We start from the raw sequence: 22,096 nt of genomic DNA on the forward strand, positions 1-22,096 counted from the left end.
TCAGTTACCCATTTTTGGATGGAAGCTTACAGATCTTGTTGATGTATTCCTCAACTCGAGGAGAGTCCCATATCCATTTAGAAGATCTGATGGGCTGCCTATAGAAAGACTTGTGACTCAGTACTCTGACCATGTGGTCTTGATACCAACCAGCACTCACTGTCCATAAAGCTTGTAGTTCTTCCTTAGGCTTTTTTTAGTGCCAGTAAACTACCAAGAAGCCCAGAATTTGCAGACAGAAAGCCCTTCAACGGTCTTCCAGTTTATCCCTTTGGACTCTAGTTAAACCATGATTGTCGCTGCTCAGTTCTTAAACGCATGCATGTTAGTCATATCCTTACACAGGATAACCAGTTTGGATATGACCTCTCCCCATCCGGAAAACCACTTCATTTACTACAGCTTTGCCTGTCAGCAGTGGGACCTGCAGATCTTCAGGCTTGCTCTCCACCAAAGGTAACTTTGCTTAGTTGCATGAAAGCAGACTGCCTTCCATCAGGGAGGATTTCCTGTCTGACAACACCAGTCCTGTCGTTCCCTCCACTGTAGTTTCCTCAGCAAGGCTGGCAGAATTTGTATTTAAAAATATCCCTTTTCTCTCTCCTGGGCTTCTCTTTGTCATTCTTTCACATAGTGACCATCTAAACCTCCTTCACTTGGGAAAATTTAGAAGTGGAAATCAAAAATATTCCAAATACACCATGGGGCCTCCTTCCTCACTGCAAAGTCGTCTTCCACTGACTTTTCTGTACCACTGCAGACCTCTGGGAAAAGTGAGTGGAAATCCTTCTTGGTCAGACACTGCAGGAAGTGGCCTCCTGCATCCTCCACCCTCAGTCCCCTTTGTTGCAGTGCATCTTCCCTTCAAGGACAATATTTATTGATTGGCACAAAATTGAGTTCTGAGGTTGACTAAGTAAGTTTTGTGCTGGGGTCCTGCATCTGTCAGTATGCCACCCTCTCTGTCTCAGATGATACCTCGGGTTGTATTTCACCCTGTATTGCCTGTAATGTTCACTGTTAAGCTGTGAAGCATAGCAGAGCCCCAGAGAAAGGCTCATTAACAGCCCAGTTTTGAGTTGTTCACAGAAAATCACCCCCTCACAAGACCTATGCAATAACTTATCAGATTTTTTTCAGCAACTAATTCAAAATCATCTACAACATCTTCAAACTCCAACTAAACACTTGCCGCCTCCCCTCCAGCCTAACCATTAAAAAGCTTGGAAATTCCCTGACAACATGGGGAAACAATCACCATGGAAAAAAAAGTAATTATCATGGTAACCATTAATTTCGGGGCTCCGACGGACCCCAACCACCACCATATCTATAATGAGGGCGTCACCCCAGTCAGTGAAGTACTCCCCGCATCCTGAAGGCCTTCATTACCACTGCCACATTCCTGGAGGCCTGGGAACAACTTATGGTCAACGCACTTCTAAAGAAACCTTCGGCAGACCCCACCCAGGTAGCAAACTGGCCCGATCTTCCAGTTACCCTACCCAGCCATGGTCATGGAGAAAGCCATCAGCAAGCAACTTGTGCACTACCTGTACACGCACCAACTCCTAGACACCATGCAATAAGGTTTCAGACCCAATCACAGTACCAAGAGTTCCCTTATCGCATCCTTAGATGCCCTCAGGATGATCCTAGACCTATAAGGGGCAGCACCCCCCCCCCATTCTGCTCGACCTGTCGGTGGCCTTCAACACAGTCTCCCACTCCACCCTAATCAGATGACTACATGAAATAGGCAGCCAGGGACCCACCTCCAATTGGATCTGCTCCTTCCTCACTGATAGAACACAAAAAGTCAGCATGCCACCTTACATGTCGGAAGCCAAGAACCTAATTTGTCAAGTCCTCCTAGGATCATCTCTCAGTCCAACTTTGTTCAGCACAACATGACCCCACTGGCCGACCTCATCGGATCTCATTGCATCAACGTACTTTCTGGCTGAGGCGACACTGATACTCTCCCTGACGGAAAAGACCCCCGCAACATAAACCAACTTCATTACCTGCAAGACCAGGTAGCCACGTGAATGAGATCCATCTGCCTCAAACCTCAATTCAGATAGAACTGAATTGGTGATCTTCAGAAAGAAAACCTCTGCTTTGGATACCACCTGGTGGCCAGCAGACCTCTGCTCCACACCAACCCCCCACGCCACATATTTTGGATCCATCCTAGATGACAAGCTTGACATGGCAGCCCAGGTGAATTTGGTTACCTTTACCTGCTACCACATCCTGAGTATGCTGTGAAAATCTTCAAGCGCTACCAGAGAATGATAGGAAGACAGTCACGCAGAACCTGTCAACCAGCAGATCAGCTATTCACTCTATGCAGGAATCATCAGACAGCTCCTGAACAGGCTCCAAACCATCCAAAACGCTGCTTAAAGACTCATCCTCATTCTACTTTGCCACACCCACATCACCCCACACTCAAGGAACTTGACTGGCTTGCCATGCCCAAACGCACTCAGTTCAAACTCCTCAGACACACACATACAGAGCAAAACACAACATAGGCCCGCCTACCTCAACCATGCATTAATTTTCATCAGCCTTCTAGGCACCTCTGCTCCACTGTGCTCTCACTAGCACGTGTACTCTGCATACACAAAAACAAAGCCAGGGTTTGTGCCATCTCCCCCAAAGCATGGATCGACCTCCCACATCACATCAGAGTGTGCTCATCGCTTCTTGAGTTCTGCAAGAAGCTGAAGACCTGGTTTTTAGAATAATCTCTCTTGAGGGACAGCTGCCTATCCACCAATGAAGCACCTGGATACCCTCATGTGAAAATAGTGTGCTTCACAAATAGTCATATCATAACAATACTCAGCTTGAAGATCACCTACTTTCAGATCCCCATCTTCCCCGCACATCGCCATCACCTCCGGTTTGTGGTAAGTGGCCACCATTTTCAGTTTAAGGTGCTGCCCTTTGGTGTCACAACGACCCCCAGTTTATTCAGAAGTTGTCTTGCCATGGTAGCCGATCATCTCAGGAGGACTGGCATTCCTGTGTTCCCTTACTTGGATGACTAATTGATCAAGAACACAAAAAAACAACAATGCCTGGCTCATACTCAGGCCACCATAGATCTTTTGTGCAATTTAGGGTTTACCGTCAACAAGATAAAGTTCCCCTCAGTTGCTACTCTATAGGAGGCCCTTAAGGCTGCAATTCGTGGGGAATATATAGCCAAGAACAATGGGATATTAAAAGCGATGAGGGCATGATTCTTTATTCTAGAGAAGGATCTACAACATGTAGACCACCGGTATGATACCACGCGGGATAGGTCAATCCTAGGTCTTATGCGGTCTAAGTTACTTCAATTCTCTGTCGGCTTCCTCTTGGAATTCAAGTTTGTAAGCAAATATAGTTGAGCCCTGAGATATGGAGAGGGGGCAGATCAGGTCACACACTAGCGGCTCTACTTAAACCAAATCCCCTGTATATACACAGTGGAGGAGAATCTTGTATATGATCCCACCGGCATCATGGAAGTGTTTGCTAATATTTATAAGGACCTATATGCCTCAAAGATAGCGATGGAGCCCTCTGATATATTTACAAATATCTAGACAGAGTGGCCCTGGCATTTGTGATTGCGGAAGGGCGAAATACTATAAATCAGTCCATAACTGTCGAAGAGATTAAGTAGGTAGTTAAACACTTGTGCAACAGCAGCACCCCCAGGCAGTGATGGCTTCCCAGCTGAATTTTATAAGGAATACGTAGAGGAGTTGGCGCTTGTGCTCCTGGGGGTGTACGAAGAGGCTAACAGAAATGGGCTGCTCCCGCTCACTGTGAGGGATGCCATAGTAATAACTCTCCTAAAACAAGATAGATGTGGCCCCTTTCCCTTATCAGTGTGGACAGTAGGATAATTGCTAAAATACTTGCTCATCTACTCAGATCCTCTGGCCTGAGTACGGATTAATGGTGGGATATCCCCCACATTTCCGATCAGCAGAGGCACACAACAGGGTTGTCCCCTGTCTCCCATTCTATTTGCTCTTACAGTAGAGCCTCCGGCTTGTGTACTCGGAGAGCACCACTGTCAGCGTTGGGTCAACATGGGCTTTCATTATACTCTGCTATCAATGCATGCTGACAATGCCCTTTTAGTGGTCCATGACCCTAAAGATAACTTACGACCCATTATTAATAAAGTTGTGCAATGTAAGCAGCTGTCGGGACTGCAGATAAACTGGTCCAAGTCTATTATGGTACCTTTTACTGGGGCCACGTCCCAACCTGTCATCCCCTACCCGCTGCAGGGGCAAATGGGTCCTGTTCAATACCTTGGTATGCAGTACCACACTGTATCACCATTCTGGAGAATTATGGAAAATACTTGGATGTATTTGGTGGGAAAGTGGATCGATGAATCACCCTTCTGCTGTCATTGGTAGGTAGGATTGCCTTAATCAAGATAGTGTTACTACGGAAACTTCTGTATATGTTCCAGAATATTCCTATCCCATTGAACAAAGCATTCTTTAACCAGCTGAACTCACTCATGATTAAACTAGTGTGGGCAGGCAAACAACCTAGAATCGGCTGGCATAGATTATGACTCCTTTGTGGCGGGGGGGCTTGCAGCACCTCATTTTGAAGTGTACTATCTTGTATTACAGGTATATTTCTTACAGCATTGGATACATAACATTAGACATTCCACTCACGTTGCCCTCGAAAAACGGCAAATACATCCACTTCCGATAGAAGCTGCACCATACTCCCAGATTGCAAAACCTATACATGGAATACACATGTTAAGATGTAGTGCTTGTGCGTTTATAAGGCTGGCATCACTGTGCCGTGTCCCAGTGCCCTGTTCACACCACATACCCATTGCACATTATCGACTGCTCCGGCTAGACCATAGCTCTACACTGTGGACCTCTGTTCACAGAGACCATATCATTACACTGGGAGACCTATTTTAAGACCATAAGTTCAAAACCTATTAGGAATATTAGGGAGGAGCAGTAAATACCTTAATAGATATCATCACATGTAATAAGGTCTCACATGAAGCCCACCAACTCTTTGCCACGTATCCCCAGGAACCACAAGAGTGGCCTATGCTGTCTATCCTGATTTCCCATCCTTACCCTCACCTGCTCATTACCAGATCATACACTGCGGTTAAGGACCAGGTTGGCGGGGGGTGCCTCTTCCCAGGCACAGCACAATAGGCAGAGGATCTAGCCCTAGATATCACTGACCAGGTGTGGCATTACTGCTGTCAACAAACTTAAGATATCTCTCCTAATAGCAAATTTCGATTGATTCATTATACATTTTTATACAAGCTATATTGCTGGCTATGTTCAGTCATATTGATGACACTACTGTAAACTTTGCAGGGCTTTGGGGGCGGATTCCCTTCACCATGCCTAAACTTTCCCGACAATAACCACTTTTGGCAGCAGGTTATGGCAGCAATGACTGACTACTTTTCAGCTCACCCCTGATGTAGTTCTCCTGGGTTATGTACAAAACATTCCAAAGGGATTTTGCAAACTCACTGCCACTGCGTTGCTTCTGGATCAGCGTAGAGTTGCCATGGTGTGTGTGTGGAGGGTGAGGGATCCTAAATAGTGGTTGGAAACTTATGCTTCCGCATTGCCTTGATCTGCAAGGCCACCCAACTTTTGGGGGCTGTCCAGACTTACTTTGCTACCATGGACAATTGTTAAAGACTGTATCATTGAGGTTTTTAAGTTACAGTTGACATAATTTTCTCTAGCCTTGATTAACTGCTTATTTGAATGGGGATGTGCATTGTCACGCTGGAGGTTATGTATGAAGGGAATTGCATTGCCATGTATTAAACCTGCTGATGCCTGCTACATCATCTGTATATGCACTCTGCATTTGTTCCAAGGATTGCTGATGTACGTGCAACTCTGGACTTCTTACTGAAGTGTTCTGTACTACTTTGCCGAATTCTAAATAAAGTGTTTGTATTAAAAAAAAAAAAGGTAAAGCTCCACCTTCAGCCCTTCCAGATCCAGCCCTTCTTAGGGGCAGTTCTCAACTCAGTCTCTATAAAATCTTATGCCAGACAAACAGGGGTCCTAACTTACCAGTCATGCCTGCCCTTTTTTCGCCACATAACGGTAAGGGCAGTCATGCGCCTCCTTGACATGATGGCCTTCTGTATTGTCATAGTTCCCCACGCCAGGTGACATATGTGCCTGTTGCAGGAGTGCCTAGCTGCACTGTGGTCACAAGTGGAGGGTCACTGGAGGGGGGCGGAGTGGGGTGGGGAATCTGGTGTTTATTTGGGCCAGCACCTTTTGCTCTCTGCAGTGGTGGAATAACAACAATTTGTTGCAAGTCTGGCCCTTTCTCGACGAGGTACTGCAGGTGACCATCACAATGGATGCTTCCCTCACCAGGTGGGGGCCACATTTAAAGCACTTAACTGTTCAGGGCATGTGGAAACCCCATCAACTGATCTTTCATATCAACTGCCTGGAGCTACTGGCCATCCAGTTAGCATTCAAAGCTTTCTTTAGCCATTGAACTCCCGATGTTCTCCCCATACTCTGCCTCTGTGACAGAAGTTGGTCCTCATCCACACAGACAACATGGCCGCCATGTATTACCTCCAGCAACAGGGCAAGATACACTCACCAAAGCTATCAGCAATAGCTCAGGGCATTTGACGGTGGGCAATTCATCACAAAGTTCATCTACTAATGGAGTACTCACCGGAAGTGGACAACGACTTTGCAGACCTGATCAGCAGGATGTGGCAACAAATCCAAGTGTGGAAACTCCTCCCGCAAGTCCTACTCCCCACTTCCATCGTCTGGAGTTTCCCAGTGCAGACCTGTTCGCCATCGCCAAAAAAGCCAAATGTCCAAGCTCCCACTCCAGGTTCCTACAGTCCATGGGCAATCCACTATAGATGAACTGATCACGGATATTTGCCTACGCTTTTCTGCCTCTCCCACTCCTTCCATTTGTGGTTGGCAGGATTCAGCAAACATCCCTCATTCTAATCCCTGTGGTTCCCACGTAGGCCCTGTGCTCGACCTGTCCCTAGTGTACCACAAGAAGCTGCCCAACTGGCCAGATCTTATGACGCAGAACAAGGCCACAGTCAGGCATCTGGACACCAGACAGCTCATTCTCGCAATTTGGCTCCTGAAGTCCTGGAATTTAGCTAGTTTAGTCTCCCTCCTGAGTCTGTCCATCCTCAAGGAGGCCCTTAGACCCACCATGTAGGCCTGCTGAGCAACCAAAAAGTAGAAATGTGTCCAATACTATGTCCACAAAGAGATCGACCTTCTCAACCCGACTGTCCAAAACGTAATCTGCTACTTGCTTCATTTACAGACATCAGGTCTCACCTATACATCTATCTGACTGCATTTAGCAGTGGTTGCTGCCTAACATCAAAATGGGTGACACACTTGACTGTTTAGGGTCCCGGTCACTAAGGCCTTCGTGGTAAGAGTTAAACAGGTCATCCCTCCCAGGAAACCCCCTGCCATGTCTGGAACCTTAAGATTGTTCTCACATGACTCATGAGGCCTTCCTTTTGAACCCCTCCATTCGTGCCCTTTCCAGGTTCTCTCTTGGTAGCTTTCCTAGTAGCCATAACCTCCATCAGGCACGTAAGTGAGCTTCATGTCTTTACCCTCCAGGAACATTTCTTTTAGGTCCACAATGATTGGGTCACTCTTAGGACAAATTCAATATTTCTGTTTAAGGTGGTATTGTTTTTTCTTCCTAAATCAAACCATTGAACTCCCAATGTTCTTCCCCCGCACTGCCTCTGTGACAAAAAAGGCCCTTACACCCTGTAAATCAAGAGCAGAACAAAACCCTTTCGCAGAACTCAACAACAGTTTGTCTCATTTACAACACCACACAAGGGGCATGCTATCTCCAAAGCGGGCATAGCCCAGTGTTTAGTGAAATGCATTCAAGCTTGGTACACTAAACCAGGAGACAGTTGCCTGCCACATTCACCCCACTTCACCTGTTAAAAAAGGGGCATGCTTCGCTTTCCTAGGTAACATCTCTATAGCTGACATTTGTACGGCAGTTACTTGGTCCACCCCACGTATTACTATTGGCATTAACTTTGGCTAGGCTGCCCTACATACACTTTTCCTGGCCTATGCAACACCCTCTAGCTAACCACCGCTCCGGGAACAACTGCTTTACAGCCTATGCCGAGCTTGTATATTTACAGCTACACATAGCACACATGGAAAAGATTATCTACCCTGTAAGCGTCTGTTCGTGGCATTTAGAGCTGCAGATTCACCCTCCTCCTTGGAAGCCTCCGATTATTGCAGATGCTTTCTCTTTCTAACTCTTTGCATGACTCATTTTTTCTGTTTCTTGTTGCTCCATATCATCCTTGCCCATTGTGCTGGAAAAAGGCAATGGAGCTGATCTCTATGTGCATTACCAGCAATAGGAGGCAGTATACATCTGACTCTAAAGACTTCTTTGAAGAAAACAAGTTGCACACATCTACCCCCAACACTAGATGACAGGAGTTTGCAGAGCATGTGCAAGTACATAGCTATATGTCAAACAGGTTCCTACACGGTAGGTAACATTTTCTTCTTCTAGCTATCATCCAGTGGAGTTTGTAAAGGTGACTGATGGCAGGATTCCTGCGGGGAAGACATGGGAAGAATCAGGCGGTTGAGCTTTTTATAGGCTTGAGCTCAACTCAGATGTATTTCATATGATTCAGGCAGCTGTAATTACCATAATTATAGCGAAAAGTAAAATTGCATGGGTCTTGTTTTTGTGAGAGCTATTAGTAAGCAGGGGCAAAATTGTCCTTGGCTGTTTGTAGGCACAGGAAGCATGTCAAGGCTGATGTGCAGATAAGAAGTTTGAAAGAAAGGGGAAGAGTTGAAAGCAACAGGTTTCTGACAGAAGGTACTGGAGTATGTGGTCATCCCTTAGAAACAGTAAGTGTTGGACAGAACCAAGATGAAGCCACCCAGTACGCAAACTAAAGTTGTTGAGCTGGAGGGAGGTGAAACTCATCCATTTAATTATGGCAGTGGGGCAGTCATGAATGTGTGTTTAGCTGATGGAGACATCTGAGTGTAGCTGTACAAAGAACTGTGTATGGTATATGTCGGAAGAAACGATAAGTTGAAGGATTGTACTAGAGAAGCATGACTGATAAACCAAAAGGATCTCCATTGCTGAGGGGCCACTTTTAGGTCGCTCTCGAGTCACTTCTGTTCCAGTGTAGAAAGGAAGGGTGGTATAGAAGTGGCCCGAGATCGACCTAACAGAGCTAGGTCAAGTCAGAGTACTGCCCAGCACCTAACAACTATGAGGCAAAGCAGCATGTTTAGATCAGAGACAGTGTAAAAAGCTGCAGAGAGATCCAGTAGGGTAAGAGCAAAATGGCCACCTCTGAAGTGTCATTCCTGGTTCATCCAGTGCTCTGACTAGGATGAACTTAAGTTTTTGACCAGAATAAAATCTGGCATGTGAAGAATCTAACAGAGGCCTCATTTCTAAGAAATGTGAGATGCCTACAAAAGGGGAATCCTTCAATCTTGGTGCAAGATGGAGCAAAGAAATAGATGGTAATTACAAGAGCAGAGGGATCTGCATTAGGCTTCTTGAGGAGAGGGTGAAAAGCAGCCTCATCCTTGCCTCAGGAACTGTAGCTGATGGTAACAGAAATAGTAAGAAACTGAACAAAGGCTAGTAGAGCACGTTTACTTGTTCTAAGTGTCATGAATCAAGTGATTTAATAGTTAAGTTTGGTTTGGAATGTGTAAAAATCAGTGATAGAGTAGGTAAAGTTTCAGGAAGTGGCATCAGAGGCCAGGGTGGACGCTTGAGCTCTGAGTGACCTATAGAAATGGCAGGGACATTGCTGGAACACAAAGAAATAAGTAGAAGGAGAATGTTGAGAGAAAGAATGGTGCAAAAAAAGTGCAATGTGGATTTAGAAAATCTTCACAGTGCCCACACAGCAGAAAGACACAGCTGCATGTGCAACAATCTCAGTTACGAGTACATGTAGCACCCTTTTCTACCTATAGCACAACTCATATCGTTGTCCCAAAGTGACATTATATGGGCCTTAAATATCCTGTGGCCCTCATTATCAGTGGCCCTTACTTTTTGCTACTGCCAGTAACAGATGCTGTGGATGGCATAGCAAATTAGATGTTCTGTGGTAACACTGAATTCCGATATTTATCTCTTGCAAATTTTTTCTGGTATCTCCACAGGAAAAATCATGTAGGAATCGTAAGGATTGATTGAAAAGTGTATTAGAATAAAATTAGGGATGCCCTTCCATTTCCAGATCAAGTAATTTTATAGGAACCTTAGTTTGCGAGGTCTTGGTCTGATGGATACTTCTAACTTCAGATTTCTCACCGTGTGAAAACCCCAAGGCACCAGACTGAATCTGGGAACAATTTTCAGCAGTTCTTTCACACGCTAGTAGGTGGCATCATGCGGCTCGGCATCAGGTTCATCCCACCCCAGAAGAGACATTAGGGCCACAATATAACCACTACTCAACGTCAGTTCCTTTCTTACTGCTCCTTTCGACCCAGATCAATAACGCGCTTCCTCACTTTTTGTCACTTTATGGAAAACTTTTTAAAAAACATTCTCATGTGGAAGGAACATTCCTCCCAGTAAAACAACGTTTCAAGCCCAGCAAAGATTGCCACAAACTGATGATAGTGACAGACCCTCATGAAGCCTGCGTGCATGACAACAGTTGTACGAGAAATACCTTAGGATGAATCTGAGGGCCATCTGGCACCAAGAGGTCAAAGTCTACTTCACCAAGCACTGCAGGAAGGCTCAGAAGGCCTGGTCCCGGTCGAAGAGGCGGATGTATTCTTGGTCCAGGGGCCATTCCCAAGAGTGGTCATTATCCCACACTAGTTCCCCAGGTAAGTCCAAAAAGAACAAACACAAGGAGTCCATACGTGCCCCCCTTTCTTTCTGCCACCCTTTTCAAGAGAAGTTGCAGGGACATTGGGGTACTTCCAGATCTCAGTCACAGTCGCCCACCATGCAACTGATCCCCTTGCTAATCCTGATCCAGCCTTAGTTCCCAGGTCCATCCACAATGCTGCAGCAGATTAAGGCCTTCAAGGAGGATATGTTGCAGACTTTTGGTACCCTCTGGCGCCTTCTTTACCCCACAGATCCAAGAAGGCTTTCAGTCGGGTTACCGCTGGCAGATCTGTCCTCGACAGAGACTGTGCCTCTTGACTCGGCTCTTGGGTCTGCTCTGACTCCTCATACCGTACTAAAAACCGCACCAGCAGTGATGCCACGGCCAACCGCCTCGACCTCTTATGCAATCCAGTTCTGGCTCTGATACGCTTTCGCTGCCTCACAGGTTTTCAGACCTTGAGCCACATAAAGATGATGATGGCGATGATACCTCCCAAATAGATGATGAAGAAAATATTTTTCTGAACCCTCAAGAGGCAGCAGCCATTATACTTCACCAGACACTGCCCGCAATTCTCCAACTGGCCCTTCTACAGTAAATCTGCCTCATTTGCTATTGTGTTCTGAAGACCAGAAGGCATTATTGACATACAGCTTCTTCAGTGGTGGTAAAAACAAATGTGCTTACTGAGATTCTGCAGCCAGGGCAGACCTCTTTGGAACCTCTCCTTCTATTTGATGAAGCCCTCACAGTCACAGTTTTGGGCTCCTGGGTGAAGCTAGGTTCTTGTCCTCCTGTCAGCAGACAAATAGCACAACAACACAGGTCGGCTCTGTGAGACCCACCCTTCCCCCTGCAGCACCCAATACGAGAGAGCCTTGTGGTTTAGGCTTCCACCAGACAACTGAATCCAAATGTGTTCGACCACCCTAACAGGCAGTCAAAGTGAATGGAGGCATTCGGGAAATGAATGTTCTCCTCTGCCAACAGGTCTATAAATTCGAGTTGCTTCTGGGCTGTTACTAGCACCCGTTGTGGGACATGGTGATGAAATATCTTGCTCGCAGTCCTTGGTGACTGTTGTACCAACAACCAATAAATAAATCAAGGACGTCCAAGACACAGTGAATTACATGATCTGGTGAGGCCTGGACACTACTGACTGGGTAGGTGTGTTGGTACCAGAATGGAGCTGGAAGGAAAAATGCCAAAACAGAAATTAGTGACACATTGGACGCTTCACCTGACACTGGCCAACATTGATTGGTTATAAGCTAAGACATGGTGTAATTTTAGTTGTTCAGGCTTAATATATAGTTTGAATGTATTGATGTTTTATAGCTGCTGAGATACACAGTAAAGAACGCCAAATACATAATCCTCACGTCTGGTCCTGTAATAGAATTGTTTGTGGGTTTATTGAAAACTCTTGAAAACCTTTTCTGTTTGCCTGGTGCAGGCGTCCATGAGCGCTCAACTTCTTGGCTTTACAATTTTGAGACAGGAAGTGGTTCTCCCAATGTGGACTTCAGTTAGGTATCACAGTGCATACCCAAATTCGAGAAAATATGCTGGAGCACCTGCCCTCTCCTTTGCATTGAGGATTACAAAAAGTGGCTGATGAGAGAGAGGGCCCTTCCAACCTTCCATTTGGTGCCAGAGGTGACCTTTATCATGATGTTACTTTGAAAAAGAGGCTAAACAATGAGCATCTCAGCCATACAAGAGTTTGCGAGTGCTCACTATGGTTCAGGTGTGAGTGACACAGGAAAGCACTGAAGAGTAATGCCACTAGGAGGCCACTGGGTGAACTTCATGGAATTATAACCTCTTGATGTGCTATGTGAGGCAGAACAGTACAGTACCACCATGAGATTAGACGAAGTGGGTGAGACACACAGACCTGCCAACTTCACCAAAATCCTCACAATGTGAGTAGGGGGCGGGCCATGGTCTTGTGCCGAAAGCACCTAAGCGGCCCTTTTGCCCCCAACCCCAAATCCCCCCCCCCCTCAAAATAAAAAACAAAAGCATGCTGAGGCTACCTTTCATGTCCTTGGGTGTTTTCACACCCATTAATGGACATCGGCAGTTAAAAACCTCTGAAAATGAGCTGAAAACCACTGTGTACAGTGGTTTTCAGCTCGTGTTTGATGTCACTGTGTGATATTGACCCCTCACCGGGAGACCGTGTGAGGGGAGCCAAAGACCCTGATTATCTGGTACATAAAGAGGATGAGGATGAGGGAGGGCTGGGAATGCCCACGCAGAATCCATGCTGCCACCAGAACGTTTTTGCAGCCTCAAATTTAAGGTAGTCTCCATCTGTTAAAGTCTACACGGCTGAGTACAGTATGAGTATGGTACCCTGGGATATGGCGTTTAAAGTGGCTGAGTTAGACAAGGAACTGGAGCAATTTTTGGTGAATTCCAGAACGGTGATCTCTCATGAGTGATATAGCTTGAGATGAAGGTGAATAAATTAAAATCTAGCAACTTCACTGCATTTTCTGAGCTTTCCCCACTCTGAAAAAGGAGAAGATCTTGTGGGGGATCTTTCCGCAGTTTCTGATGTCTGTGTGAGATCTTGCTCCCCTGTGGAACTTGAGAAGGTGAGAAGATTACGGGTTTAAGGACATCAGTTGTGCCTGAAGAGAGAAGGGACTTTTTTGATGGAGTGGGGAGTGCAGCCAAAAGGGCTGTGGTTATCAAAGCTTCATTGAGGAAGAAAGCGGTCATCTACAGGAAGAGGAAAATGATTTTGTTTCCAGACCTGAATAGGAGCTAGCAGTTGAAGAGACATGTGATGCTGTCTCCGAGGAAGGGCTTATTCTTACTTAAATGTGATGCTATGATTTGATATGCAGCCCGATTTTAGTGGCAACGCAAATACCTTCACCGTTTCTGTTGTAGTTCGACCATTTACGAAGAAAATGAAAATGGAGAAAGGCTCAGTAAGTGACTCGGAGTCCTGCCCTCTTATTTGTATCTGTTCGCTGAGCAGTCTTGCCACCTTGGAATGCCCTTTGAATAATGGATCTTTGTTAACTTACGGGTGCCACTCTGTTATGATGTGATTGTTTTCAGAGGTAAAATTGTATTTTCACTCGAAGTGGCTGTTGGTGAACACCTCCCTCCCCAAACCCCAAATCTAACCGAAATAAGGAGGGACAGTATTACATATTTCCAAGCAAATGTCATCGCTAGACATGGACGTGATTAAATGTCCATCTCGTGCATTACCTATTGAGTTTGGCCTTTTTTGTAGGGTGGGTATATTGCTGTTTCCTAATGCAGGGGAGTGGAGGCTTGTTGTTTTATGTTTGTCTTACGTTACTAAAATAATTTACCACAAAACCCTCAAAATTATTTGTATCTCAGTCCCATACTGCCTATTTACAACAAACGCACCGATTTTGAAGTCAGGCACGACATACTTCAGCCACGACACAGACAGTTGTCCTGTGTACATTCTCATAGTGTACGTTACTCAGTGCTTTTGTCTCGAAGATACCCTGGCTTTATATTTTAACGTTCTTTACTGAGACTTCTGTAAAATTTACCATAAGTTAATAGACACAAATGAATAACAGTGTTGAGCAGCACAGGGATCGCAGACTGCCGTTTCCCAGCTTGAGTGACGCATCTCATGAGGCGGCCATCAGTCATGTGGTACAACTACGATTAGGTATGGCCACAAAGACATATATTCCCATAATAAAACATAATAATAAAAAACAACACAAAAGTAACGATTTAACAAGCGTTCAGATATTCGCTGTCTGTAGTATCATCACGCTGATCTCGAGTATAGTAAACAGAAGGGCGTCCACATTGATCTCCAGTCCACACAACTTTTAATCAGTTCTTGTTTTTTCATATTTATAACTTATACCTCTAGCCACCGCTCCATCTCAGACAGCTACTTTTTAATTGACTGCTCATCCCTCCCCACTCAACAAACGGCAGTATTCCATCTGGTTTGTAACAACTGTAAAACAAGCATTGGCAAAGCCAGTAAGTCTTGCCTTTATAATGAAAGTGCCAAACTATTGGTCTTGCCAATGCTCGTTTGTAAAGTACGATGTTAAAAAAAGTAGTAGAGTAATAGAATTTTTTTTTTTTTTAAATACTGGAAGAAAAGCAAACTCAAATCTTAAGGGATCTCGAAACGTTACATAAATAGGGTGATTTATTATTCAGACACTTTATAATCTGGAAACTCTGAACAAAATTTAACAAGTATTAGTTTGTTTGAAGAAATATGCTTGCCAATGCCTAGTTTACTTTCCACAGTGCTCAGAAATTAAAGGTGCTGCAGCCGTTTGTTCTTTTGCAGTAGTCCAAGGAGCAGCTTTATGGTCCTCCAAAAGAGACATCTCCTTTTCAGTCAACATTAATTACATCTTCCTCTGATACCAGCTGAAGGAGTGCAGCAGCAGGCCCCTATATACGCTTTTTGTATGCCAAGGCATGAGGTTTTCTGCAGTATGTGAAATGCATTAGATAAAACAAAAACAGCCCTTAAAGTCTTCTCTTTAGCCACACCCTGGCAAAACGTATTGTTGTGCTTTTACTGACAAGCTGGCAGGGTGGGGAAGTAAGACAGATCGCAGGGTGGGTGCTTGAGGGTTGGTAGCAAGCAAGAAAACACATGCACTCTTGTGTGCAGTAGAAGGATGCAAGGCAGCCAATCAATAATATGGTAAAGAGGCTATGCTTCAGGGGAGAGACAAACAAAAAGAAGACGACAAGCTATCCAATAAGAAGCAAGCAAATAAGAGTAAAAACAAAGCCAAACAACAATAAGCAATAGGCTGCTGCTAAGCACACTAAAATTTTGGCATTGTCCATGTAGGAAACTACCCACTTTTAGGCATAGTTACCCCCACTTTTTGCTTGATGTCAGTATGTTTTGACTGTTCACTGGGATCCTGCTAACCAGGAACCCAGTGACTGTGCTCTCTCCCTCTAAATTTGGTTGCTGGGACTTCAAACACCCCACATTTGGCACACTGGTGCCCCCAGATAAGTCCCTAGTATATTGTACTTAGGTACCCAGGGCATTGGGGCACCAGGGGTTCCACATGGGCTGCAGCATGTATGATGCCACCCATGGGAGCCCATGTAAAATGTGTTTGCATTCCTTTCATGGCAGCCTGTGTGAAAAGGTGCATGCACCCTTTCACTTCAGGTCACTGCACCAGGTCACTGTAAGTCACCCTTATGGTAGGCCCTCCTAGCCCAGAGGGCAGAGGGCAGGGTGCAGGTACCTGTGTATGAGGGCGCCCCTGCATGAGCAAAGGTGCCCCCACGAACTCCAGCTCCATTTTCTTGGACTTCGAGAGTGCAGGGATGCCATTTTTTACATGTACCTATGTCCAGCTACATAATGGTAACTCCAAACATGTTTGGTATCAAACGTGTCGGAATCATACCCCAGTACTGTTGCCAGTATTTGTCGTATGATCCTATGCACTCTGGGAGCTCCTTAGAAGACCCCCAGTATTGCTCCTACCAGCTTTGTGGGGTTTTCCGGGCAGCCCATGCTGCTACCACCCTTCAGACAGGTTTCTGCCCTTTTGCTGCTTGACCAGTATCCCAAATGTGGGGTGTGTGAAGTCCCAGCAACCAAATTTAGAGTGAACAGTCAAAACATACTGACATCAAGCAAAAAGTTGGGTTAACTATGCCTAAAAGTGGGTAGTTTCCTACATGGACAGTGCCAAAATCTTACAGTGTACACTGCGTCTCTTGCAGTTACAAAGGCGTGTTGGCATCTTCTCCAAGGGATCTTCAGGATCTGTTTAGCCCCTGTTCCCTGTACTCTTCCCTGCGACGCACAGCCCTCTGCGTGCTCCTCCTGTGACTCCTTTCTAGGTGTGCTGCATGGGCCTCACCACAACTCCTGTGCTTGCTGCCTGTGTGTCATCTGTGGGGGCTGACTCTCCTGGTCACTGAGGGTCACACAGGACTCCCTTCCGTGGGTTGAGTCCCCCTGGACCTTTGCTGGTCCCCGGCAGCTCCACTTTTCTTCATTTGCAACATTTGCCTTTGCCAAGGCTTGTTGATGTTTTTTCCACACCACAGACTGACTGCAATTCTTCATCCAGCGTGGGACATAGATTGCATCACTCAGGAACTCTTCAGCTGCTCCAGGGCTGCATTGCTGACCGTCTTTGTCTCACTGTCGACCAGATCCTGCATCCACAGACGGGTGGGTAGTGGCTCCTGCCACCACCGGACACTCCAACGTAAACTGGACTTGGTCCCCTTCTTTTCCAGGTCTTCCTCTTCCAGGATCCACCTTTGGTTTCTTGCAGTCTTGTCTGGGTCTTCCAATATCCTTGTCTGAAGTCCTTTTGGTGGGTTTGGGGTACGGCCAGGTACTTACCTCTTCTCCTGGTCGCTGGGGGCACTCTGGTACTTACCTTGTGGGTTTCCTAGTTCTTCCATCTCCCCTCTACCTACTCCACTTCCATGAGTGGGGGCCTGACTTTCGCATTCCACTTTCTTAGTATATGGTTTGGTCCCCCCCAGGCCTTCATTACTTACTATTGCTTTCACTGTTTTCTGTTGCATTCTATGCTAATTCCTGACTGCTACTGTACGTGTATAGTGTGTTTACTTACCTCCAGTTGGGGTATTTCCTGTATAGTATTTTAGTATTTGTGTCACTAAAATAAAGTACCTTTATTTTGTAACCCTGTTTCGTTCTTTCATGTGTGTAAGTACTGTGTGACTATAGTGGTATTGCATAACCTTTGCATGTCTCCTAGATAAGCCTTATCTGCTCATCCACAGCTACCTCTAGAGAGCCTGGCTTCCCAGACACTGACTACACCTCACTAATAGGGGATACTTGGACCTGGTATAGGGTGATAACACCATATGTGCTCATCACACACCAGTCCAGCTTCCTAAAGTCTACGTGAGGCTTTTGCCTGCTAGACAGCTAAAGGTTGACTGGTAGGTGAGACTTAGTCACCAGTTTGTACTTTATTGTACTTCTCTTTGGTTTGAGTATTAATTCCTACAAATGTGCTTCTGGTGTTATCAGCACATAAATACCGGACCCATCAATAATATTTACCAGGACTTCCAAACAGTATTTTTTTAGGGGTGGCATTTCTATATCAGATTAAAGTAATTATCCCACTCTGCCACACTCTTGGAGAGTTCATTCTCTTTCTTGTTGTTAAATTTATGGGGGGTGATTGTTTTTATATAAGTTTGATAGAGAACCTTAAATTATGTTTGTTTGCATCTTTCATTTGACAATGTTTTTAACAGGTGTATGCATCATTTTCCAATCCTTACCATCAAATTCCATGTTGCACTCTCTTTGCCACCTACTTTTGGATCCCATATCAGTGATTCATATGTCATGATAGGGTTAACACAGGTTATTATTAAACATATCTGTTGACTTTTTTTGACTATGAAATTTAAGTTATAGCTAATGAATGCACTTAATGCAGTGTGCCTAATATCCTGTCTTTTGATTTGTCACCAAAAGCAAAGGTAATCATTTAATCTTATGCATATTTTTGTTGACTGGCCTTTCTCTGTATTTTTCCTTCCAGATGGTTTTCCGGTTGGAGGAAGAAATAATGTCAATGGAGCAAGAACAAAGTGACCTTAAGTTGCATATTTCACGAACAGATTGGTGGTGTGAAAATCTTGGCTCATGGAGAGCTCTCATTAATGAATTTGAGGTATTGAATGGCTCATGGAGAGCTCTCAGTAATTAATTTGGGGTATTGAATGCTGTGCTTGACTTCAAGGATTATTTTTTGGGTGGAAGTTGGTGACCTGTGGCTGATTCACTTTCCAGATATTTTGTATGTTACGAACATCTTTATGTTGTCCACACCAACAGGTTTTGTAGGTCACACATCATTTTTGGTGAAAGTTTGTTGTGAATATATGTAAAAAAGAGGAGGTGTGCTCCTGAGAAGACATTGACATGAAAGCGATTATTACCTAACATGATGCTCTTTTTTTTTTTTTTTTTTTTTGTACGAGCTAGTTCCACATTCACGGGAACTCTTTCTTTGCCAAATACCTCCGTTTTTTCCAGCAGAGTGAATACCTTCATCTTAGTCAACATCTGAAGGAGAGTACAGAAAAAACACTTCCACTCACCGCTCAGGCAAATCCCACCCAAGCTTATTTCTGTAAAAAAACAAATAAAATATATTGTTGTGAACAACAGATCACAAGCGGTGGAATTAATACCTCATGTTCCCTCATGCTGAAACACTAAACTGAGTAAGTACTTGACTGTACCCGCTGTCCTTCACACTCTTTTCACAAATGAGGAAAATATGCTTGAAGATTCTACTGAGCCCAAGGAACTGTTCTCATTGGCATGGATATGTGCCATTGATTGAGGTCACACTCTCCCTCAATGTGGGTTAAATATATTTTCTTATATACTAAAACTGGCAAACACTAAATCTTCACAATATGATACCCAAAGTAACACATTTATTTAACTAAGGAATGCTACGCAAAAATATAGTAGTTTCACTGGTCAATATGAGATAAATATCCAGAACTGAATGAACATCTTACAACTGGCATGGAACAAATGAAGAGGACTACAGCTATGTTAGTAGAGAAACCACACAATTAACACTTTTATTCCTCAATGTATTGTTTACCTACCTTCACCTGAAATTGAAGTGCTTGGGCCCCACTAGTGAGAGTGCATCCTTTGTTATAGTTTCACGCATGGTTACAAAGGTTTTTGATTTTCAGCAGCTAATGGTGGTGAGCTGAGGTAAACTTACTGACTGAAATTTTGCAACCTGGACAACTGACCAGTGAGTCCTGACAGCCATTTAACAATGTCCTGACTGAGGCTCTTATGGCAACCTGGTTCAAATCTTGTTTTTAACCACCTGTGAGCTGTCTGATTGCTCGGAGCCATAGGCCTGTTTCTGGGGACTCTTCCTTCCTGACACAACATCCAAATATGGAGAGTTGTGTTGTTCTGGCTTCTGAAAGCAAGTTAAACAGGAGTGCATTACCAGCTGCTCCTTTCGACATGGAGTCAAGATTGATGCCCTAGGCAAAAGAGTTTTGCTACTGCTAATTTCACTCTGTGGTCATTGACCACTGTGTGCCTCTTGTGCTGTCAAACACATGCTTTGTGGGGCATGGCAAGCAAGATCTTGCCCAGTCTCCCTGAGAACTTTTGGTCTTCCTTTGTTCAAATCAATGTTGCCATGATGCAACCAAATAGACCCTGAGGGCCGGTCTGGACACTGCGGCATATGTTGATTGTGCTCTGTGCACCAATGTCATTTGATGGCATGCTAGAATGTGACATCTAAGCATCACTGTTAGATGTGCTATTTAATGGAGCCGGACTCTTTGGAGTAAAGGCAGATTTAGCTCTGGAGTCCTATATTGAACAACTGTACTATGACCTGCTAACTTGGATTATATAATATAATCCAATATAATATATATTATTTGTATAATATATATTCCTCCATTTGCTAATTCCACCAGCAGTAACAGAAGTTCCGTGAGTGCCTGAGGGTCTTGCATACCAACAGAGCCAGTCTTTATAGCCTCTCCAGCCTTTTAAACTGAATACTTTTAGCTGCAGATTCCGCTTTGAAATATCCCGTAAGGCACCAGACTGGCTCCAGAGTGTTTATAGGTGGTGTCATGCAATTCCATACTGAGTCCCTTCTGCTTCAGAAGTGATGGAGTAGAGTTGTATTTCAGACCTGCCTGGCACGCTGACTTCTGTTCTTTTCTTTCCACACTTCCTGACGTGGATCAAGATCTCTTCTCCCAACTTTGTTGGGCTTATGATGGCTCCTAAAACATTTTTTACAGTGTGCTAGAGAATGATGCTTCCAGTTAAAAAGACAGGTATTAAAGCCATGACTGCAGGAAGATCACGTCAGTTACAGATCTGTGTATCTTTGGTGCCTGAGCTTCAGGTACGACTCAGTATCACCCTAATTCACCCAAAGGCAATTTTAGACAGGTAGGGGAATTTGTTTGCCACTGAACATAAGAAGAAGTGGAGGTCTTTGTGCCGGTCCTGTTTCCACTCCCAAGTAAAGGGCCCAGTCCCGGTCACAGAGCGGTTCTCACAACCGCTTCACTTCTGGCTCAAAATCTTCTGGTAAGGCAAAGCCAAGTGCAAAAATAAGAACGGAAAGCAGGACCCCATTCCACCACAGTGGCTCTAAGGAGCACTAAGATTTAAGAAGAGCTTCTTTGAGGTCACTGATCATGAAACAGATTCCTCAGTTTGATCTTTGAGACAGAGAGTGACTCCCCATATGGGCCACCAACAGAAGAGTGTGCCTCATTTGCAGTGGTGGTTAGGAAGGCAGTCAAAGTACTAGAATTACAGTGGGCATTCACTGAGACTAAAAGAAATGTTTTGACAGAAATTCTGCAGCCTGGCCAGCAACATCTGAGCCCTTGCTCCTACTAATGACCCCTTCAGATACTTTGATGGGCCACCTGGCGGTAACTATCCTTCAGCCTGGCTGGTAACCTGGATTTTCTCATCAAGTATCCTACTAAGAAGAGTCTCACTGTACAGGCCTCAACCAATAAACCTCAATCCAATCCAAATCAATTAATGTCTTTGGCAGACATAAGTTTTGTTTTGCACAGCTGTTCATGAACAGGGTCTGTGTATTGGTCCTGGATGATCTTAGACCCTCTCTGGCTAGGACTATCTATGACAGACAGTACTCTTCCAAGTACATTATTTGTGCAGACTTGGATACCATGGACGGTATTAACAGGGCCCAAAATGAGAAAGCCTTTCAAGCATGCACCATAGTTTACCTTATTGTAGGATTCCAAAGCAGCAAATTTGGGAAATTAGGCATGAGTCTGTAGAGTGAGAGTACTAGGAGAACTAGGAGTCCTTGCTTGAAGGACAGGGTGTGATGAATGATATTAAGATATTTCAAAACCGAGGTTTCTAAATGCACTGTATTGATGCCACTTAATATACAGGACAATTAGAATTCCCAATAGAGTGGCAAAGAAAAGCTGAGGATTGCCAGGGAAATGAGGACTCAAGCTTCAGGGTTTAAATGAGAGGTCATCTTGAGAGGTTTATAAGCT

At 44.7% G+C, this 22,096-nt stretch overlaps 1 protein-coding gene across 1 annotated transcript in view; it reads left to right on the forward strand.

The window, feature by feature from the left end:
• SNX25 (sorting nexin 25) overlaps positions 1 to 22,096 on the forward strand; it is an 830,371-nt gene that overhangs the window by 636,596 nt on the left and 171,679 nt on the right. Inside the window, exon 11 of the mRNA XM_069199645.1 lies at positions 18,562 to 18,693. Within this exon, the coding sequence (XP_069055746.1) occupies positions 18,562 to 18,693 (132 nt within the window). The remainder of the gene's footprint in view (positions 1 to 18,561; positions 18,694 to 22,096) is intronic.

The sequence above is a fragment of the Pleurodeles waltl genome, chromosome 1_2 (genome assembly GCF_031143425.1).
Source record: "Pleurodeles waltl isolate 20211129_DDA chromosome 1_2, aPleWal1.hap1.20221129, whole genome shotgun sequence".
NCBI classification, from domain to species: domain Eukaryota; kingdom Metazoa; phylum Chordata; class Amphibia; order Caudata; family Salamandridae; genus Pleurodeles; species Pleurodeles waltl.